Source organism: Lynx rufus, unplaced genomic scaffold (assembly GCF_022079265.1).
Source record: "Lynx rufus isolate CCGP_SWC_20201006 ecotype Redwood Valley unplaced genomic scaffold, mLynRuf1.p SCAF_2, whole genome shotgun sequence".
Lineage (NCBI taxonomy): Eukaryota > Metazoa > Chordata > Mammalia > Carnivora > Felidae > Lynx > Lynx rufus.
The window spans coordinates 116,690,341-116,709,855 of NW_025814834.1; the positions used below are offsets into that span (position 1 = coordinate 116,690,341).

General features: G+C 46.0%; 1 protein-coding gene across 5 annotated transcripts; it reads right to left on the reverse strand.

Annotated features, from left to right (window-relative positions):
- Positions 1 to 240: 240 nt before the first annotated feature.
- On the reverse strand, positions 241 to 19,496 carry PRUNE1 (prune exopolyphosphatase 1). Of its 5 annotated transcripts, XM_047084642.1 has the most exons (9): positions 19,319 to 19,494; positions 12,995 to 13,069; positions 11,779 to 11,871; positions 11,042 to 11,244; positions 8,072 to 8,256; positions 7,315 to 7,473; positions 6,591 to 6,685; positions 4,582 to 4,740; positions 241 to 2,181 (listed from the first exon to the last, which is right to left on the reverse strand). In XM_047084642.1, the coding sequence occupies exons 3-9, from the start codon at positions 11,815 to 11,817 to the stop codon at positions 1,753 to 1,755; spliced, it is 1,269 nt and encodes a 422-aa protein (XP_046940598.1). In that variant the 5' UTR covers positions 11,818 to 11,871; positions 12,995 to 13,069; positions 19,319 to 19,494; the 3' UTR covers positions 241 to 1,752. The 5 variants fall into 5 exon arrangements, with proteins under 5 accessions (XP_046940598.1, XP_046940596.1, XP_046940595.1 ...); XM_047084640.1 differs by lacking the exon at positions 12,995 to 13,069 and having other exon boundaries at positions 19,319 to 19,496; XM_047084639.1 differs by lacking the exons at positions 12,995 to 13,069; positions 19,319 to 19,494 and adding an exon at positions 19,235 to 19,290.
- Between the last annotated feature and the right edge of the window lie 19 nt (positions 19,497 to 19,515).

Genomic DNA, 19,515 nt, shown 5'->3' on the forward strand with positions numbered 1-19,515 from the left:
TGAGCATAAGCAAGATTGGGAAAGCCATCTTTAGGAGCGTTCTGGGTTCCAGAAGAAGAAACAAATGAAAGGCTGAGGATAAGGAGAGATAGAAGGCTGTCACTCCTCATTCCCAAAAAGAGTTAATGAAGGGAGCTGTCCCCTAGAGCAGGAAGAAGGGAGATGCGTCTTGAGGAGACTGAAACCATTATCAGAGGGAAGGGCCTGATGACAGTTATAAAAAGAGACAATGAGACCCCAAACAGGAAAAAAAAAAAGTATTTAATACTTTAACAAAATGCAAAATAAGGTACCCGAGTTACAAAACATAAATTCCTTTGGTTCAGAAATCACACAACTATTTTTACCTTCCAATGGCTACAGACATCATCCCCTAAAGCGAAGTCACATCATCCCCCTCTTACTGAAGACGTCATGCCAAAACTGTCACACATCCCACTGTTCGGTGGAACCACTGGCAACTTACATGGAATAGGGCCGTGGGGTAGGAAAAAGGGGAGCAGGTTGGTCTGAAGGCAAAAGGGAGACTCTACACATGCAGAACGAGTCAGTGGGGGAGTGCTCTGTGGGTCACTACGGTATGAATCACACCCCTGTACATGCTACATGAGGCTGAGTCCCTTGGTACAATCACATATAAATACAATTCACCCACCCTGAGCTTTCCCAGGGAAAACAGAAATAAAATACACACACACACACACACACACACACACACACACACACACACACACAAGCAGGGGAGAGATGGCAAAAGAGGCAGATCCCAGAATACCAGAGAACATCTAGTCCAGACCCTTGGTCTTACAGATGGGGAAAATGAGACCTAGAGAAATGAAGGGTCTTGCCAAGAGAGACATAGTTCACGGCACTGTATTAGAACTCCATGTTCCCTTCGATATGAACAAGAAGAGAACGAGATGGACAAGGAATTTGGGGCCACCAAAGCAGGGCACAGAGCCGGGGCTCTCACTGCACTTTTGCTGTCTTTTGGGAAGAGTGCCTATGTGGTCTTAAGGCCTTCCTGGGTGTCTCCTGAACTCTCAAGAACCAGGGGTCTTCTGGGTCTTTTCAGGATCCCTGTGGCTCTGGGGTATCCCAGAAACTGAGAGCCAGGCCAGCTGACCAGGACAGAAGATAATGGCCTCCAAACAATCCTAAAAGAGTCAGAATGAGCTCAGAACACAACTGTGGCCACCTCGGCCTTAGACACCACCACTTAACTGGGGGCAGAAAGAGGAATCATGGGGCCGGATTCTGCTGAAGGCTGAAAACAGCAAGAGAAGTTTCCAAAAGCACACTCTTCTATCTAGCTTAAAGGAGGTAACCAATAAATACCTGAATGAATAAGAGAATAAATGAATACAAGGAGACAATGATTGCTTGGTTTCATGAGAGATACCGGTTCTGTTGAAGAGCCTTACTGAGGGCACTGCTGGGGTATGCTTTCCTGTGCCGCTCTGCCGCAGCTATGCAGGTACTACCTTGTGCCCCTGGCCAACGAAACAGAGGAGAGTCAGTGCAGATTTGGAGAATTAAATAATATAATCTGTCTAATGGGTAGAGATCTGGAGAAAAGGCCAAAAGCCATCCCTCAAGCAACTGTTTTCTTTCACTTCTTTCTCCTCCCAGGTTCACGAAAACAGTACACCAGACCCCAGAGCACCGAAGTCAGAACTGCTGACACATCTCAACACGTGCAACTGAGGTGGTTCGAGCAACCGCCCTCCCTACCCCGACCGCCCCCAGCAGTCACTTCTGAGACAGTGAGGCAGCAGTCGACTGTGACAGTGAGATCTGACTGCACTTCTCAAAGATGGCCTCAGCTGAGAGTTTTGGCAGCCCCTGATCCAGGGGGCATTCGTCCACCAGGCTGTTCATGGGCGTGGGGGGCAGTGGAGGCTCCTCCTCATCTTGACTCAGTCCAGGCACCAGGGAGCTCCCCGCCCTGTCCAAGTCCTTGTCCGCCTGCTCCCTGCACACACCCTCGGTCTCGGGCTGCCCTGACGGGATCTTCACAGAGTCAGAATATGCTGACAGGGCCTCCTGGAGCAGAGGCAGAAGTTTCTTCCGAGATACCTGGGTGTTGCCCTGAAGATAGGCCTGGAGGTTAGGGTGGGTGCTTGGGGCAGGGGTCAGCTTCAGGGACGGAGAGTGGGAGCATTCCAGAACTCCACAGATCTAAAGAGGAGACAAGATGGGGAGATGGTACGTGAGGTGGTGAAGCAAACAGCTGGGGTCTCTTAAGTTAGAGGCTTCCCTTATAGAAGGAGAAACACTTTTGATTAAATCAGCCAGAGTTCAGTATTACTGCGAATACATACAGTATTTAGAAACAGAAGAAACATTTGATGTTTATTTTTAAGACAGACACAGAGAGAGAGAGAGAGACAGAATGTGAGTGGGGGAGGAGCAGAGAGAGAGGGAGACAGAATCCGAAGCAGGCTCCAGGCTCTGAGCCATCAGCCCAGAGCCAGACACGGGGCTCGAACCCATGAACTGCGAGATCAGGATGTGAGCTGAAATAGGACGCTTAACCGACTGAGCAACCCAGGCGCCCCAATTGAGATCATATATTTAATTTTTGTAAACCCAAGCCTGGAGAGATTAAGCATCTTGAGCAAAAGCACGTAGATGATGGGAGTCTGAACCAGAACCCAGGACCCCTTGACCTAGTGTTGTTTCCAATTGTATATCTGTGCTCAAAAACTTGAACTCTATCCTTAGCTAGAATGGGACACACATGTAGACTGAGGTCAGGGGCAAGACAGAGGCAGAAAGAATGAACAGATCAAAGTGGGGGTGGGAGGTACATCAGGCATGGTGCTGAGCCTGACCACTTGCACATATTACCTCATTTAATCGTCACAACTACCCGCTAAAATTTGGATTAGTATTACCTTCATTCACAGGTAGGGAAACAGAGGCTTAGATGAAGTAACTTGCCTAAGGTCATAGTTTGAATGAAGCAAAACTGACACTTGAAGCCAGGTCTGCCACCAAAACCAGTGTTCTAAACCACTCTCTTCTATCGTTTCCAACAGAGGAGGAAGAGACGAAATGGCAGGACACGCTGTGAAACCTCTTTCCCATTTCCCAGTGCAGAGGCAGCCTGGACAGTGGGGGAGCCCTCTGTTATCTGCAGAACTTTGCAAGGGTGTGGTGGGAGGGGAAGGTGGGGACACTTAGGAAGGTGGGAGAGACACTTCCCATGGCCAAAGCACCCTTTCCTTCTGGACACGATTAGTGAGAGCCACCATTTATTCAGTGCTCACTCTGTCCCCAGCAATGTACTTTACGTACGATATTAGGTTTAATGAGCACATCAGGCTAATCAGTGGGTAATACTATGCCATGTACAGATTCAGAAGTCAACTGACTTGCCTGAGCTCAGAGAGCAGGTAAGTGGCAAATCTGGGACAAAAAACGTGTCCATCTGCCTTTTAAAACTGTAGTTCTGGGGTACCTGGGTGGCTCAGTCAGTTGAGTCTGCTTTGGATTCTGTGTTTCCCTCTCTCTCTGCCCCTCCCCTGCTCATATTCTCTCAAAAAATAAAACGTTAAAAAAAACCCCAAAAACACAAAAACTACTTCTTTCCACAGTGCCAAACTACCTTCCACTGAATGAAATCACATTTGCTTTGTGGAAGAGAAGAAAGGGTGACATACCTTCCATGGATGCAAAAGATTATCAGGCTGTATGCAGACCAGTCTTTAGCAGCTTCACGTAGCCCAATAAACCCCAAAGTCCCTGGACTGCCTCACATCCACTTTTTTTTTTTTTTTTAATTTTTAAATGTTATTTTTGAGAGAGAGGCAGAGAGAGACAGAGAGAGACAGAGAGAGACAGAGCATGAGGAGGGGAGGGGCAGAGAGAGGAGGAGACACAGAATCTGAAGCAGGCTCCAGGCTCTGAGCTGTCAGCACGGAGCCTCATGTGGGGCTTGAACTCACGGACCGTGAGATCATGACCTGAGCTGAAGTCGGACGCCCAACCAACTGAACCACCCAGGTTCCCCTCGCGTCCACTTTTAAATTCTTCTTCCCTGGGCTAATTGCCCAGTAACCAACAGAGGAAAAGAAAGGGGAAGAAGTGGGAAAGGTGGCCAAACAGATCAGGAAGGAACACCTGTGCTTCAATCCCTTTTCTACAGAATTAGCATTAGACACTCTCATTCATCGCTGCACGGTTAAGTAGTAGAAAAGGCTTCTCTTGAGTTTCCCATTTTCAAGGCCATAGGGTAAAAAGGAAGGAACTGATTTTCTGGGGTGAAGATTAAAGATGAGGCTAAGAATCGAATTTTAACTCCAAATTTATAACACTGTCTTTTAATCTGATTTCAAGGTCCTTCTTCTAAGTGGGAACTGTGTCTCTAATTCCCTTTGAATCTCTCTTAACAGTATGACTAAGGCTATTCACATATAGAGAGAATGGGGAAGGGCAGGGAGGGAGGATTCTGGAAAGAGGTCAAAGGACTTCTGTGTAAACACAAAAACCAAGCAGAGGTCTTTACAGCACTGGGCAGTGCTCACAAGCAGAGCTCTGTAGGGACCTCAGGCTGGAGAAGAGACAGAGACTCACCATCATTCGGAGCGCTGCATGGGGACAGAAAATAGCCAGCTGCCGCACTGGTTCATTGTGAGTGTTGAAAAAGATAGTCATGGCGACCAGGACATCACAGTTGTGCACCTGGCAGAAAGCATGGAGGTCTGCAATGAGGCCAGACCTCTGCAGGAAGGCCTGAAAAAGAAGAAATGGGGCAATGAAAAGGGCTACCGCTGGACTCTCCTTGTCACCAGTAACAAAACGTGTTCACAAAGGGTATCTTTCCGTGTTAACCTGGGTCTTGTTCTCCAGAAAAAAGGTATCCAATATTTACTCTGTGTTCTCTGTGTGCCGTGAAGCAGTATGTAGTATGGGGAAAATATAGGTTTTGCGTTCAGACAGAACTGGTTTGAAGATCAGCTCTGATAGGTAACTATTAGCTGTACCATCAAGGAGTTGTATCAACCTCCCTGGACTTAAGTTTGAGGATAAAACATTTACCATGTGCCTATTTTAAGAATTAAAACATGATTGCGTATGTAACATGCCTGGCACGTACAACGCTCTCCTGCTCTTGCCATTTTTTAAGCAAGGTCTTCGCCTCATGGGTATTTTCATTCTAATAGAACAATGGCACACACCGGTAACACACACGGGACAAGTGTATCATTGGCTCTTCATTCTTTGCCAATCTCTACTCTTCTCCAAAGTCTCATGTGGTATTTCCTCTACTGAATACTACTACCAGCCGATCCAGATCAGGGCTTTTCTCTGTCCTTGGCATATCTCACGTGTCAATTTCTCACTGTGTCAACTTATGCTATTTGGCAAGCCTTTTCTACTCTTATGTTTGTTTCCCAAACTAGGCAGCAAGGGAAGAGACCAGGCCATTTTGTTTTATTAAAATTATTCACTAGTTTTACACAGTATTTATAGAAAGCTATACAGACTATGGCAGGATATGTTCAGATCCAGTTGCCAAATGATTTAAAATGAATATGATATGGAACCAGGTAGTAAAATACCGTTATCAAAGTTACACTCATTCACCCATTCAACAAAATTTACTGAGCACCGGCTATGCGCCAGGTACTGTCAAAGGTGCCGATACAGAAGAAACAGAAGAAACAGGGCTCCAGCCCTGGTGGAGCTGATAAACTGGCAGAGGAATGTAGACAATAAACAAGGAAACCATGAAATTGATCACTTCAGTCCATTAACTGCTAAAGATAAAACAAAATTTAAAATATTTTAGAGATTTTTGAGCACGAAGGATATTATGTTAGTCACAGTGGTCAGGAAAAACCTCTTATAAGAGGAGACATCTGAACTAAGACCTGAGTGATAAGGAAGAGCCAGCTCCGCAGAGGGAAAAGCCAGTGCAAAGGCCCTGAGGTGGGAATGAGCTTAATGGATCCCATGAACAGAAAGAAAATGAGTGTGGCTATAGCACTGTGAGTACAGGAGTGGGGCTGGAAGGAGATGAGGTCAGAGAGAGAGAGAGAGAGAGCCAAATCAAGGAGGGTCCTGTAAACCCCAGTAGGGCTGTTATATTCTTTTTTTCTTTTTTTTTTTTTTAAGTTGTATTTAAGTAATCTCTACACTCAACGTGGGGCTCGAACCCACGACCCTGAGATCAGGAGTTGCACGCTCCTCTGACTTAGACAGCCAGGTGCCCCTGGGGCCTTTAGATTCTATCAGGAGCGCAATGAAAAGGCAGCAAAGGAAGGGAGCTGATGTGATCAGAATTACATCTGTTTTGTTTTGTTTTGTTTTTTCAGACTTACACCTTATAAAGACATGACTCTGGCTGCTATGGGGAGAATGGTTTGTAGGGGTGCAAGAGCAGAGGCAGGGAAACCGGTATGCAGGCTATTGTGGTAGTGCAGTGAGAGGTCACGGACTGTGGGAGTGACAGCAGACCTGTCTGCTGAAAGGGAAAGGTACATGGGTACAAGATTTATTTTGGAGATGAGCCAGCAATGAGGGGCAAGGTTACATATATAACTGAAGATTTTCTCTCCCCACCCACGCCTTGCTCTTACCTCCAAATCCATATATATTGCACTAATGGCCACCTTAATGCCTTGTCTGCAAATGGTCTTCTGGTCCTTTCTCAGCATTTGCTCAGTGGTCAGTCCTAGACAGTGAATGTGAGACCAGGGGTCAAACAAGAGAGCCCAGGGTCCCCAGCCCAGGAAGGTGAGGACACCAAGATGGGTCAAAGGTGAGAACAAACACAGCCTCTCCTTGGGCCAATGAATAGGGGAGATAACTAATTATTATATGATTATAAAGAGATTATTTTACCCCTTTCTGTGTTGTTTTAACCTTCTGTAAGTACATGTGGTACTTTTTTTTTTAAGGTCAATAGGTAGTATCTGGGTAACAAACTATGGAAGTTTTTTTGTTCTCTTCCTTGTCCTTTGTATATTTACCCTAAATGTTTCTTCTGCTTCCCTAAACAATTATCTAGATCTCACTCAGATAATTTAGCATTCCCTCAGCAGATTTTACTCATATACTTTCTGATTAGCCCAGAAACCTCTGACACTCTTAATATATTCCTCCTTCTCCTACCCATTAGCCAGGATAGTAAATCAATTGATTAGCTCATGATCAGACTCACATACTACCTCGGTTCTCTCTGATTAAAGCATTATACATGCTCTGAAAACTGTTTCAATAGTGTTCAAAAATACTGTGAACAAGGCTTGTCCATCTGTTTTCTCATGCGGGAGGGAGAGAAGTCAGTTTACTGTTTCACACCTGATACATCAAACTTTGCCTTTTGTAGAGAATCAAAGATGTCATTTCTCTTGGGCAGATCTGGGAAGAGGGCCTCCAGCTTCTCCACATATGTGCTGTCCTTTGGGGTTGCCTTTCCAACTTTCAGGTCCATGTTGACACAGTCCAGGATGATTGTTCCTGTGGAGGCAGGAGGCAGGACTCAAATCCCATGGCCTTCCATTCACAACCACTAGAACACACACAACCCTCCAACCAGGTGGACATAATACAGGGAAGAGCGTGCGGCAAACACACTGGAAACGAAATGAGGAACTGGGACTATGTGCTGAGTAAGACCACCCAATTCCAAACTAAAATGTGGGCAGGCAGAAAGGGTGCCTGAGCAGCTCAACCCTCAGAGATCTTGAGACCGAGTCAGAGAGACACGATCTCCCTTCTGTAGCCAAATTCCATTAAAAAAACCTAGAATTTGGAAGAGATAGTCTAGTTCAATCTCTCTCTCTCTTTTTTATTTTTTACAAATGGAGAAAATGAGAACAAGAAAGGTTGAGAAATCTTTGCTCAAGGTCACATAGCCACCAACAGGCAGCTTCTAGGTCTGTCTTCCTTTCTGCTTTCACCACAGCCTTTTCATGCCTGATTGCCCCCTGAAAGAACCCAGCCTTTGATATGAGCTGGATAGCTTTGAAAGGGTATGATTAAGCTAGAAGAGGCTAGACGTTTCCACTCTCCTCTGGGGTGGACACAGAGGAACTAACCAGAAAGCCACCCTCACCGTGCAGAAGGGCTGCAGTTTGCCTGTCCAGGATCTCTGGTGCCCCCTGCAGGATTCTCTCGGTCACCAGGGTAGCGCAGGATCCCACCAGCTCAACTGAAATGTGGCAGGGAGGGCAGTGTCTCTGCTCGATGGGTCGATGGTCTAGCACCTCTGCAACTGTCTCCTCTAGGGCCGAGTCACTTCTGTGTGGGAAAGTGGGTGTGGGGAAAAGAGAAAGAAAGATAGCTGGGGGGACTCCAGCTGCTTCTAACCAAAGCTCCACCTCACCCATGAAGGAAAATGCACATCTTAGGCAAACACTTAAGAACTTTGGTCACTTCCACCTCGGCCTCACTGCTCTCAATTCTTTTCTTTCATGTGAGAATGGAAGTCATCTTTAAATAGCATATAAACGGGAAAAAATAGTATATAAGTGAACTTGGTGAAGTATCAGCGACAAGCATCTCATCCACGTATTTGATCTCCTTAGGAGCTGCCTTTCCGACTGACACGCTTGGCACCCAGTATTTCAGTCTCTCCTGTCACTCAATCTGCTTAATACCCAAATGGCACACAGTTCACCAGATCCTATGGACTCTACCTCAATCCTTATCCGTCTCCTCCTTTCTAACCCTCTGCTATCGCCTTATTCTAAGCCCTCAATATCTCTCACCTAGATCGTTCCAACAATTTCCCAACCAAACACCCACTTCCCGTCTCAGGCCCTCCTAAGCTATCCTCCACAAAGCTGCTGAGTGATCATCTGAAAAATGCAAATTTGATTCTGTCAGGATCTGGATAAAATATAATTCATAATAGCTCCCCACTATCCTAACATCAAGTCTAATCTCCTTGGCAGGGCCTAAAGGGTGTCCAAAATCTAGCCCCACCCACCTCCCTAGTCTCACCTCTTCCTATGTCCTACTTCTGGGTCACATTTTATGCTCCAGCCACGCATAACAAATTCCATTTCTCCCAATCTACCATGCTATTTCATGCCTGCCTGCCTTTGCTTATATTAATTCCTCTCTCTGCCTGGATGCTCTTCCTAACTACCTCACCTCCCCATTCCAAGAGCAAACACTCAAGAGTGAGATCAAGGGTCAACTCTCTTAGGAAACTTTCCCTCGTATCCTCTGCTCCCCTCCAGTATATTTCACTACTCTATCCTCTACACACCTATTTGTCCTCTCGAGGGTCAGTTACCACACACTGCTAACACCCATCACAATGACACTGAGATATTTTCTTTTGTAGGAAATAATTTTGCTTTAAAAAAAAATTTTTTTTTATGTTTATTTATTTTTGAGAGAGAGAGAAACAGAGCGTAAGTGGAGGAGGGGCAGAGAAAGAGGGAGACACAGGATCCGAAGCAGGCTCCAGGCTCGGCTCTTAGCTGTTAGCATAGAACCTGATGTGGGGTTCGAACTCATGAACTACGAGATCATGACCTGAGCCAAAGTCAGACGCTTAACTGACTGAGCCACCCAGGCACCCCCCCCTTTTTTTTTAATGTTATTTATTTTTGAGAGAGAGAGAAACAGAGCGTAAGTGGAGGAATTTTGTTTTTTTGTTTTTTTTTTTAATTTTATTTATTTATTTTGAGAGGGAGAGAGAGAATCCCAAGCAGGCTCCAAGCTGCTTGGCACAAAGCCTGATATAGGGCTTGAAATCACAAACTGTGAGATGACCTAAGCTGAAAATCAAGAGTCAGATGCTTCACTGACTGAGCCACACAAGCGCCCCCCCAAAATAATTTTGCTTTTTAAAAATTAAGAAAAGGGGGGCGCCTGGGTGGCGCAGTCGGTTAAGTGTCCGACTTCAGCCAGGTCATGATCTCGCGGTCCGTGAGTTCGAGCCCCGCGTCGGGCTCTGGGCTGATGGCTCGGAGCCTGGAGCCTATTTCCGATTCTGTGTCTCCCTCTCTCTCTGCCCCTCCCCTGTTCATGCTCTGTCTCTCTCTGTCCCAAAAATAAATGTTGAAAAAAAAAAATTAAGAAAAGGGACCCCTGGGTGGCTCAGTCGGTTAAGTGTCCAACTTCAGCTCAGGTCATGATCTCACAGTTTGTGAGTTCGAGCCCTGTGTTGGGCTCTGTGCTGACAGCTTAGAGCCTGGAGCCTGCTTCAGATTCTGTGTCTATCTCTCTCTCTGCCCCTCCCCTGCTTGCATTCAGTCTCTCTCTCTCTCTTTTAAAAATAAACATTAAAAAAATTAAAAAAAAAATTTTTTTTAATTAAAAAGAGTTGGGGCACCTGGGTGGCTCAGTCGATAAGCATCTGACTCAATCTCAGCTCAGGACATGATCTCACAGTTTGTGGGATCAGGCCCCACATCAGGCTCTGCGCTGACAATGTGGATTGCGATTCTCTCTCTCTCTGCGTGTCCCTTCCCTACTCCCAACCCCACACACACATGCTTTCTCTCTCTTAAAAATACATACATAAACTTAAAAGAAAATAAAAATATATTTAAAGATTAAAATTAAAAAGACCTGCAACTGGGGCGCCTGGGTGGCTCAGTCAGTTATGCATCGGACTTTGGCTCAGGTCATGATCTCACAGTTGGTGAGTCTGAGTCAGAGCAGAGCCCACTTCAGATCCTCTGTCCCCATCTCTCTGCCTCTCCCCCAAATCTGCACACATGCTCTCATCTCAAAAAATATTAAAAAAACCCCAAACAGTTGCAACCATTATTCAAAGGCTTCTGTTACAGTGAATCTGCCACAAAATAATGGTACTAAAGGCAGTTTTAAATTATTTCTGAGTTATCCTTTAGTTTGACTTCTCTGTGTTTCTATTTCTTTTTGTTACTTGCATAACTGGAGAACTAACAATATTTTCTGTTGATTTTCTATATCTGATATAACCCAGCAATTGCAATTAGCCTGTGAGATCCCCAAGAGCAGAAATTCTTCCTCTCTTTATTTCTTACTCATCAGAGCTCAACATGGCACATGTTAAATATTGGCTTAACTTCCTTCCACTTACTTGGGTAAGACATGATGGTCAACAAGGATAAGGGTGAGTTGGCCAGCCTGGTGCAAGGCATGGAGGTCAATTTCATCCCGGAAAATCAAGAGGGACTCTGGAATGTGAATCTTCTGAAGGAAGAAGACGTTGTCACCTCGTAGAGGTAGCTCAGAACGTTTTATATTTAAAACTGGCACAAAGACTTCCTCAGTCTCTGTTGTCTGGATAAGGAAAGTGAAAAGAACATATGGCAGTGTTTTGGCATAGACAGGAAAAGTAACAAGATTATTGGAACCAGAGGAGATATGATCTTGGAGAAGTAATTGCCTTTCTCAAAGCCACAACTACCCAGTTGATAAAAACAAAAGGACAACTCTTGCCCTCTCTCCTTCTTAGTATACATGAAGGTCAAGAAGACAATTCATGGAAAAGACCTGGTTCTAGATGCTGTGGAGAAGGGATTATTAATCCTTAAGAGCTGACCTGGGCATGAGATCACTGGTACCCAGAAGAACTCAAATAATAAACAGCTTGAATTTGCCTTATGATTTACAAATTCTTCAACATACATCTACTCATTTGATCCTCCCAGGGGCACTGCAAAATAGCATCATTTCAGATTTTAGAGATTGTGACCTAAGACTCAGTAAGGTTAAGGGATTTAACTGACCCAAGGGTAACTGGTGTAAAGTGGCAGAGCTGGGTCTTGGATCCAGATCTTTTCATTCTCAAGGACTCTGTTGCTAAGTACTCACCTTTGCCAGGTAAAAAGCCAGGGCAAGAGCTGACACCATGGAGTCCAAGTCACAGGCTTCATTTCCCAGCACAACATGTAGCGGCCGGGACTCCTGTTGAGGAATGAGAATGGGACGCTAGCAGACATACCTTTGTCCGTTTCCACTGCCCTTACACCTGAACAGGGCTTCCCACACTCCCTCTCACTGATCTTCACAGAGGAGGTGGGTCAGCCAATCTTATGACAGTCCTCATTTCATGGATGAGGATATTAGCAGACAGGCTACCTGTGTGTTGCTAAGTTTAAGCATTCCACATCCAACCAGGAGGTAGAAAAGTGCCCTTTCTTCTACTATGCTGTCTCCTTGATTGTTTTTTTTTTAATTTTTTTAAAAAATATTTATTTATTTTTGAGAGAGACAGAATGCGAGTGGGTTAGGGGCAGAGAGAGAGGGAGACACAGAATCCAAAGCAGGCTCCAGGCTCTGAGCTATCAGCACAGAGCCCGATGCGGGGCTCAAACTCACGGGCCGTGAGATCATGACCTGAGCCGAAGTTGGACACCCAACCGACTGAGCCACCCAGGCGCTCCTCCTTGATTGTTAACTTAAAGAACAGCAGTAAATAATTCTCTAACGTCTTATGCCTCTTTGGGCACTCGAGAAATCAAAGGTAGAACAGTTGGGATAGGTGATAGTCAGGCTGCATCAACCCCAGTTTCCTCCCCTGACCCTGCTGTTTTCAAATAGGGAAAAACATCCATACACTTCTAAATCATAAGAGGCGAAGAGCTTTTGAAAATAAAGGTAAAATAAAATCCAGTTACCCAATCCATGAAAATGCCCCCAACCCTTTATTACTATCATTATTATTATTTTTGAAGTAACCTCTATACCCAATGTGGGGCTCGAACTCATGAGCCTGAGATCAGGAGTTGCACATTCTACCGACTGAGACAGCCAGATGCCCTGGAACTTTTATTTTTAAAGCTTTGAAAAGTCCAGCTGCTGATAAGAACTGAGGAGGGAGGGATATCTGCTGTTAGTATTAACCTTGTTCCCTTGTGTCTCCCTAGCTATCAGAGTCTTAAATAACAACCTGAAGAGGTAGGTACTTTAAGAATTATGTCCATGGCTCAGTTTAGGGCACAAGAATTCTCTCTTACAAATTTACTTTGGAACTTACACCTCAGCGTGCTTCTGAGAGAGGAAGAGATAAAAACAAAATGAGACCTACCAGTTACAGCAGAGTTTCCTAATTTCAGCACCAGTGGCATTTTGGCCTGGATCGTTCTTTGTTGTAGGGGCTGTCCTGTGTGGGAGAAGTTTGGCAGCAACCCCAGACTGTACCCACAAGATGCCGGTAGCACACCCAGTCATGAGAATCAAAAATGTCTCCAGATGTGCCAAATATTCACTGGGAGCGCAAAATCACTCCCAGTTGAAAACTGCCAGGTTTTCAGGTAAAAATCCAAACACTCTGACTTCTTCAATCAGGGAAGATTTACTAGATGCCAAGAGTTTAGAAAAGTAGGATTGGGGTTCAGAGGAACAAAACATAGCAAGCAATAGTTATCAAGTAATATAACTATAGGAAGAAAAGGAATCTGGGGGAACCTAGAATCATCTTGCCTGTTTGGCTGTTACCCTCCCTCCCCCAGAGAGCTACAGCTAGAAAGGTACAATTTTAGAGGACTTTTGGTGGCAAAAATCGCCCTATCCAGTAACTAAACAGGTTTTTTTTCTCCTTAAGTTTTATTTATTTAAATAATTTCTACACCCAACATGGGCTCTACACCCAACATGGGATCCCACAACCCCAAGATCAAGAGTCAGATGATTTTCGAACTGAGCCAGCCAGGTGCCTCAGGTTTTTTTGTTTGTGTTTTTTAAGTTTATTTACTTATTTTGAGAGATAGCACAAGCAGGAGAGGGGCAGAGAGAGAGAGAGAGAGAGAGAGAGAGAGAGAGAGAATCCCAAGCAGACTCCACACTGTCAGTGCAGAGCCCAACATAAGGCTCAAACTCATGAACTGTGAGATCATGACCTGAACCAAAATCAAGAGTTGGATGCTTAACTGATGGAGCCACCCAGGCGCCCCCCCACACAAGTTTTTTTATTTTAAACTACCCCCCCACCCCCCACATCTCCTACTCCCACCCTCAGAGAAGTACAAAAGGCAGAGGTTTCGCACAAAGGACCTGCGGGGAAAGTCCGCCCTTAGGTTCTCCCCTGCACCCATTTCTCTAAGCCTACCTCAAGAGGGTGGCAGGCCAGACCCACTCACACTGAACGACACAAGGGAGGGGAGATTCTTTTCAATATTAAACTCTTTTCAGGGGCGCCTGGGTGGCGCAGTCGGTTAAGCGTCCGACTTCAGCCAGGTCACGATCTCGCGGTCCGTGAGTTCGAGCCCCGCGTCAGGCTCTGGGCTGATGGCTCAGAGCCTGGAGCCTGTTTCCGATTCTGTGTCTCCCTCTCTCTCTACCCCTCCCCCGTTCATGCTCTGTCTCTCTCTGTCCCAAAAATAAATAAACGTTGAAAAAAAAAAAAAAATTAAAAAAAAAAAAAAATATTAAACTCTTTTCCTACATAAGGGGAGAATTCAGTCCTATATTAACTCCTCTAACTTGCAATTTCTCCTTCGGATACCGGCGAAAGTCCCCCTGTTTCCCGGATACCGAGAACTGCCCAGATGGCTGCAGACCAGAGTGACAACACAGCACTTGAGGTAAGTGACTGTGGAGATAGCTTGCTCACTGAAGCAGCAAGGGGAGGCACTGTGTTCACTGGAAAGGGAACTGTGTAAACACGAGCGGCCATATGGCCCGGACTCTAGAGAAATAAGGTAAGAGGAACAGAGAAAAGGCAGAGCAAGTGGGACCCCCCTCGTGCTGGGCCCTCTGAGAAACTTTCCAAAACTCACTCACACTAGTGCTGCTCCAGCTGAATGAGGATGGGTCAGATCCCCAGCATGGAGGGGGGCTAAGCAGGAGAGCAGGAAGTAGGGGCCACATACAACTCTGTGACTCTGAGAGGATATCCACAGGAAGGGGAATAACTAGCCCCTTGTGCTTGTTCAAGCCCAGATGGCAACCCAAAGGAATGAATATCAAAGGAGTCCTCTGGGCTTTCAGCCCATCTTGAAGCAGGCCTGAGCAGAGGCTATGGTGGCATTCCCCTCCCCTGTCACGGTCCACCATCATCCCAGCCTGTCCGGTCTACTCACCACCCACAATACATGCTGTGTATATTCCCAGCTCTGCCCTTTAAGCGGCAGAACTGTCATGTGAAGAGGTCGCAGACTAGGGTTGAATCCCAGCTCTGCTTAATTTTTTTTTTAACATTTACCTATTATTGAGAGACAGAGAGAGACAGAGCATGAGCAGGGGAGGGGCAGAGAGAGACGGAGACAGAATCTGAAGCAGGCTCCAGGCTCCGAGCTGTCAGCATAGAGCCTGATGCAGGGCTTGAACTTACAAACTGCGAGATCACGACCTGAGCCTAAGTCGGAAACCGACTGAGCTACCCAGGCACCCCTCCCAGCTTTCCTTCTTACCTGTTATGGGACTTTGGCCTCTCCAAGCCTCATTTAAAAATGATAATCGTGTAACCGATTTCATGCAGTTGTGACGAGGATTAAATGAGATAACCCATAAGTGTCTGCTCTGTAGCTGCCTTCCATCTTCTCCTTTCCCTACCGGTCCCTGCCTCTTCATGCCACCTGAAGGCCCTGTCTCTGGGATGCCTCCCCTGGCCACCCAGGCCAGAGCAATACTCTTCCGCTAGACCTCCAGCTTCCAGCACCTGCAGCCCTCATATGGAGCTTCTACCCTAAGGAGCTCGCCCTCTTTTCGTGGGCATGTATCTTAACTTTTAACATAGTTTATGACTTAGTGACCATACATTGTTATTCAAACGGGGACACTTGTGAGGATAAAAAAGGGTGCAATAAATGGCTATATCTGAATAAACTAAACTGTCCTGGGCTGCCCAACTTATAAGGCACCCTTCTCTTCATCTAGGAGGAGTGTGTGTATCTCTTAACCCTCCACCTCTCCCCCCCCATCCCCCACCAGTTGAAAGCAAAGCCAAACTGCTTTGGTTTTCTGACCATCAGAGGAAGAGTTCAGGACAGATATAGCTATACTTAGAGCAGGAGGAAACCTGAGCTGCCAGTGGAAGAAATGAAATCTGAGCACCCCAAGTAAATATAAACTTTTCTTTCTTAAACAGACAAACAAAAACACCCAAAGCTGGTAGTAACAATGACTGTGTCCTGATGTTCTTTGTGGCCTCGTGTGGGGAGAAAGGATAGGCTCTAGGGCTGGCAAAGTCAACCACTTCCCTTCTGAAGCTGAATATGGTCTGACACCTAGTCTACAAAATAGTTAATGAGGGAAGGAAAAAAAGAGCCAGCGATAGAGAAGCCCTCCCAGCACAGAGAATGGTATAGATATTGAGGAAAGGACTGTGCTGTCAGAAGGACAGCTGGCCACTCCTGATTCCTGCCCTATGCATACAGGAGGGCAGACAACACACATTATCCGAAAGCAGCTGGATGGATACCACCTATACTTGAACGCAGCCCCGCCCTGAGGCAAAGGTTTTTATCCACTAGACGTGAAAGATGAGTCACCATGAATACGATATTTAGTTAAACAGGATTTCTTTTAAAATGGAACATCCTAGGGGCACCTGGGTGGCTCAGTCAGTTAAGTGTCTGACTTCGGCTCAGGTCATGATCCCACATCGGGCTCTGTGCTGACAGCTCAGAGCCTGGAGCCTGCTTCGGATTCTGTGTCTCCTTCTCTCTCTGCCCCTCCCCCACTTGTGCTATCTCTCTGTCTCTGTCTCTCTCAAAAACAAATAAACACTAAAAATAAATAAATTAAATGGAACATCTTACTATCGTTGTGGCAGAGGCTGTAGAAAATTTCTCTGGTTATCAGGGGTGCTTGGGTGGCTCAGTCGGCTGAGTGCCCCTCAGTGCCGACTCTTAATTTCTACTCAGGTCGTGATCCCAGGGTCATGGGATCCAGCCCCACGTTCAGGCTCCAAGCTGAGTGTGGAACCTGCTTGAGATTCTGTCTCTTTTTCTCTTTCCTTCAGACTCCTCCCCTGCTCAAGTACGCATTCTCTCTCTCTCTCTCTCTCTCTCTCTCTCAAATAAAAAAAATATATATTAAAAAAATTTCTCTGGTATCAAATAACAAAAATAAATCAATAGGGGAATTGGCCGGTTAAACGCTGTCTCTATCCTATGTAAAAGTCAAGCATTCACATTTCCCTAAAAGTTATACCAAAGCTTAACAGAAACACTCAAACCTAATAGAGTCTGTCTAAATCATGTATCTCTTTACACAAGAAATCATGGTGCAGCTTCTGGGGAATTAGATGGGGAGAAGATAAACGATCTTTTTCATTTCGTATCTTTTTTGTATTTAAATCTTTTCACAGTGTACATTTACTACTTCTATAATTAAAAACAATCTAGTATTTATTTATTTTAAGTTTATTTATTTTGAGAGAGAGAGAGCACTAGCAGGGGAAGAGCAGAGAAAGAGGGAGAGAGACATTCCCAAGCAGGCTCTGCTGACCACGTGGAGCCTGATGCAGGGCTTGATCTCACCAACTGTGAAATCATGACCTGAGCCGAAATCAAGAATCGGACGATTAACTGACTGAGCCACCCAAATACCACTCTAGTATTTATCTTTACTTTTTTAAAGTAAGTGATATGCCCAAAGTGGGGCTTGAACTCATGATCCTGAGATCAGGAGTCACATGCTCTACTGACTAAACCAGCCTGGCACCCTATAAATTAAAAGCAATCTACATTGTTGGCAACCACCTGTATGTCCTGTCACCAGTTCCTCCACTAAGATTCCTAGAGTCTGATTTTCTCATTTCTTCCAGCCCTGGCTAGGCTGTGTGATAATAAGAACTCTAAGATACAACTTCACCTTCACAACTTCACAAGTTTGGAAAAATAAAGATCTAGATCTTGCTTCTTGGGGCATGAATGCAGGCAGAGAAAACTCAGGATACCAGCAATACTGGAAAAATCCAGTATTTTTCAGCTTCATACTGCTGTAGGAGATATACTGTTAACCTGGGGGGACTCTGGAGTGAAGACGACTTAGGATAGATGCATGCAATGAAAGGCTATTTGGTGAGGTTTCAGATCTAAGGGCTCTTTACCAAGTGGTAGAAAGGAGACCTGTCATTTGGGTTCTGCAGCAGGGGGGGGGGGGGTAGTTCCAACTGCATAGCACTTGGAACAGTGCCACAAAGATTCTACATTAGTCCTCCAATGAGCTCCCTATGGTGCAAATCAGATGTAACCTAACGAATTGGTTCCAAACTGCCCTACGCATTAGGTCAACTTTCCCAAAGTTTGTATTTCACAAGGAAAAATTTGGTGCAATTGGTATTAAAATTGTCCTTTGTCACCTATACTTCAGGTGAGGACATTCATTTATGCCAGAAGCCGAATCTGCAAAAGGAAAGAGGTGACTTTAAGGATTTGTTAAAGACTAGAATCTGTCGCCCAAGGGAATCTGCAGAGTTTAAAGATACTTTATCTTTAAAATATCAAAATAAAGTATCAAAATAAAGATACTTCAAAAGGAAAGCATAGTCAACCATCTGTCTAGGTCTCCACAGGGGCAGTGTCACTTGAGGTAGCAGGGGCCAAGGGACCTCTTCCAGCCTCTGTCTGGTCAGCTTTGTGCTGCTAACTGGGAGTAGCAGCCTAATGTGCATGACCAGTCAGCATGGCTGGGAGATTCCAACCAGCTCAGGGCACCGTAAATAAGCCACAAAGCATTCAGAAATCAAGCTTATAGTTTTGATTCCAAACACACTTTGGGCTTATCCCTTCCTGGCGAGGGATTCTTATGTAATTTACATGTGGGTTAAGGCCAAAGAAGAAAACTGAAGGCAAAGGAATGCAAGTTTTGGGTCAACAACTGATACGCCTGCAGTACTGAGCATGTTTAGCTTAAAACCAGATTTAAAGTAAAACACCATGACCACCTCAAATCTAGAATGAGTTCGGCCCGCCAGACAAAAACAGCCCTTCTGAGGCAATAAGGCTGTGGACACTGGTTCCCTCCTACCCCCGGGGCTCACTGGGAGGCCAATGGGCCAAGGAGGCCCTGCGAGCGGAGAACTGAAAGAGGGGCGGGGAGAAAGGGATAAATACACCCCGCGGGGCACGACTGGCGGCACCACAGTCCTTCACCTTTTGACGGAGCTGACCCAGGCGACAGCGAGCAGAGGCTCAGATGCAGTTCCCAGACCCACGATTCCCCCTCCCAGCTCTTGGGGAAACCCCAAAGGCAGGAGCCAAACACGGGGAGACTGAGCAGCATTCCCCCGAGCTAGGTTCTCGTTCCTCACTCCTCCGGCCCCAAGGCTGATCTGATCCCAAGCCCCCTCCCCACAATTCTATGCTCCTTCCCCACACACCCTCGGGGGTCCCCAGATTCCACATCTTCGTTCTTCCTGGACCTCATACTCCATTCCTTACAGTCACAGACCGGGATCCGTTACCTGCAGAGCGGCTCGACAACCCTGCAGGTAGTCCTCCATGGCGAAGTCCCAAGGTGTGCCACCGCCCCTGGCCGTGGAGACGTTACCAGGCGAATGCTCCCCGCCTCGGACTCAGGGGCTTGGGGCGAAAGTCAGGAGGCGGGACTCGAACCCGCCACACAGCGATTCGGCCCCAACCCCGGAGGAAGTGCGTAATC

What these genes read in the sequence shown, in the direction of transcription:
- PRUNE1 (XM_047084639.1), bottom strand. Translation starts at nt 19,288, where the DNA reads ATGGAGTATGAGGTCCAGGAAGAACGAAGATGTGGAATCTGGGGACCC. An exon ending in TGGCTTTTTACCTGGCAAAG is followed by an intron (nt 11,245 to 11,778) that starts GTGAGTACTTAG and finishes TTCCTTATCCAG; the next exon opens with ACAACAGAGACTGAGGAAGT. An exon ending in GGCAAAGTTTGATGTATCAG is followed by an intron (nt 6,686 to 7,314) that starts GTGTGAAACAGT and finishes TTCACTGTCTAG; the next exon opens with GACTGACCACTGAGCAAATG.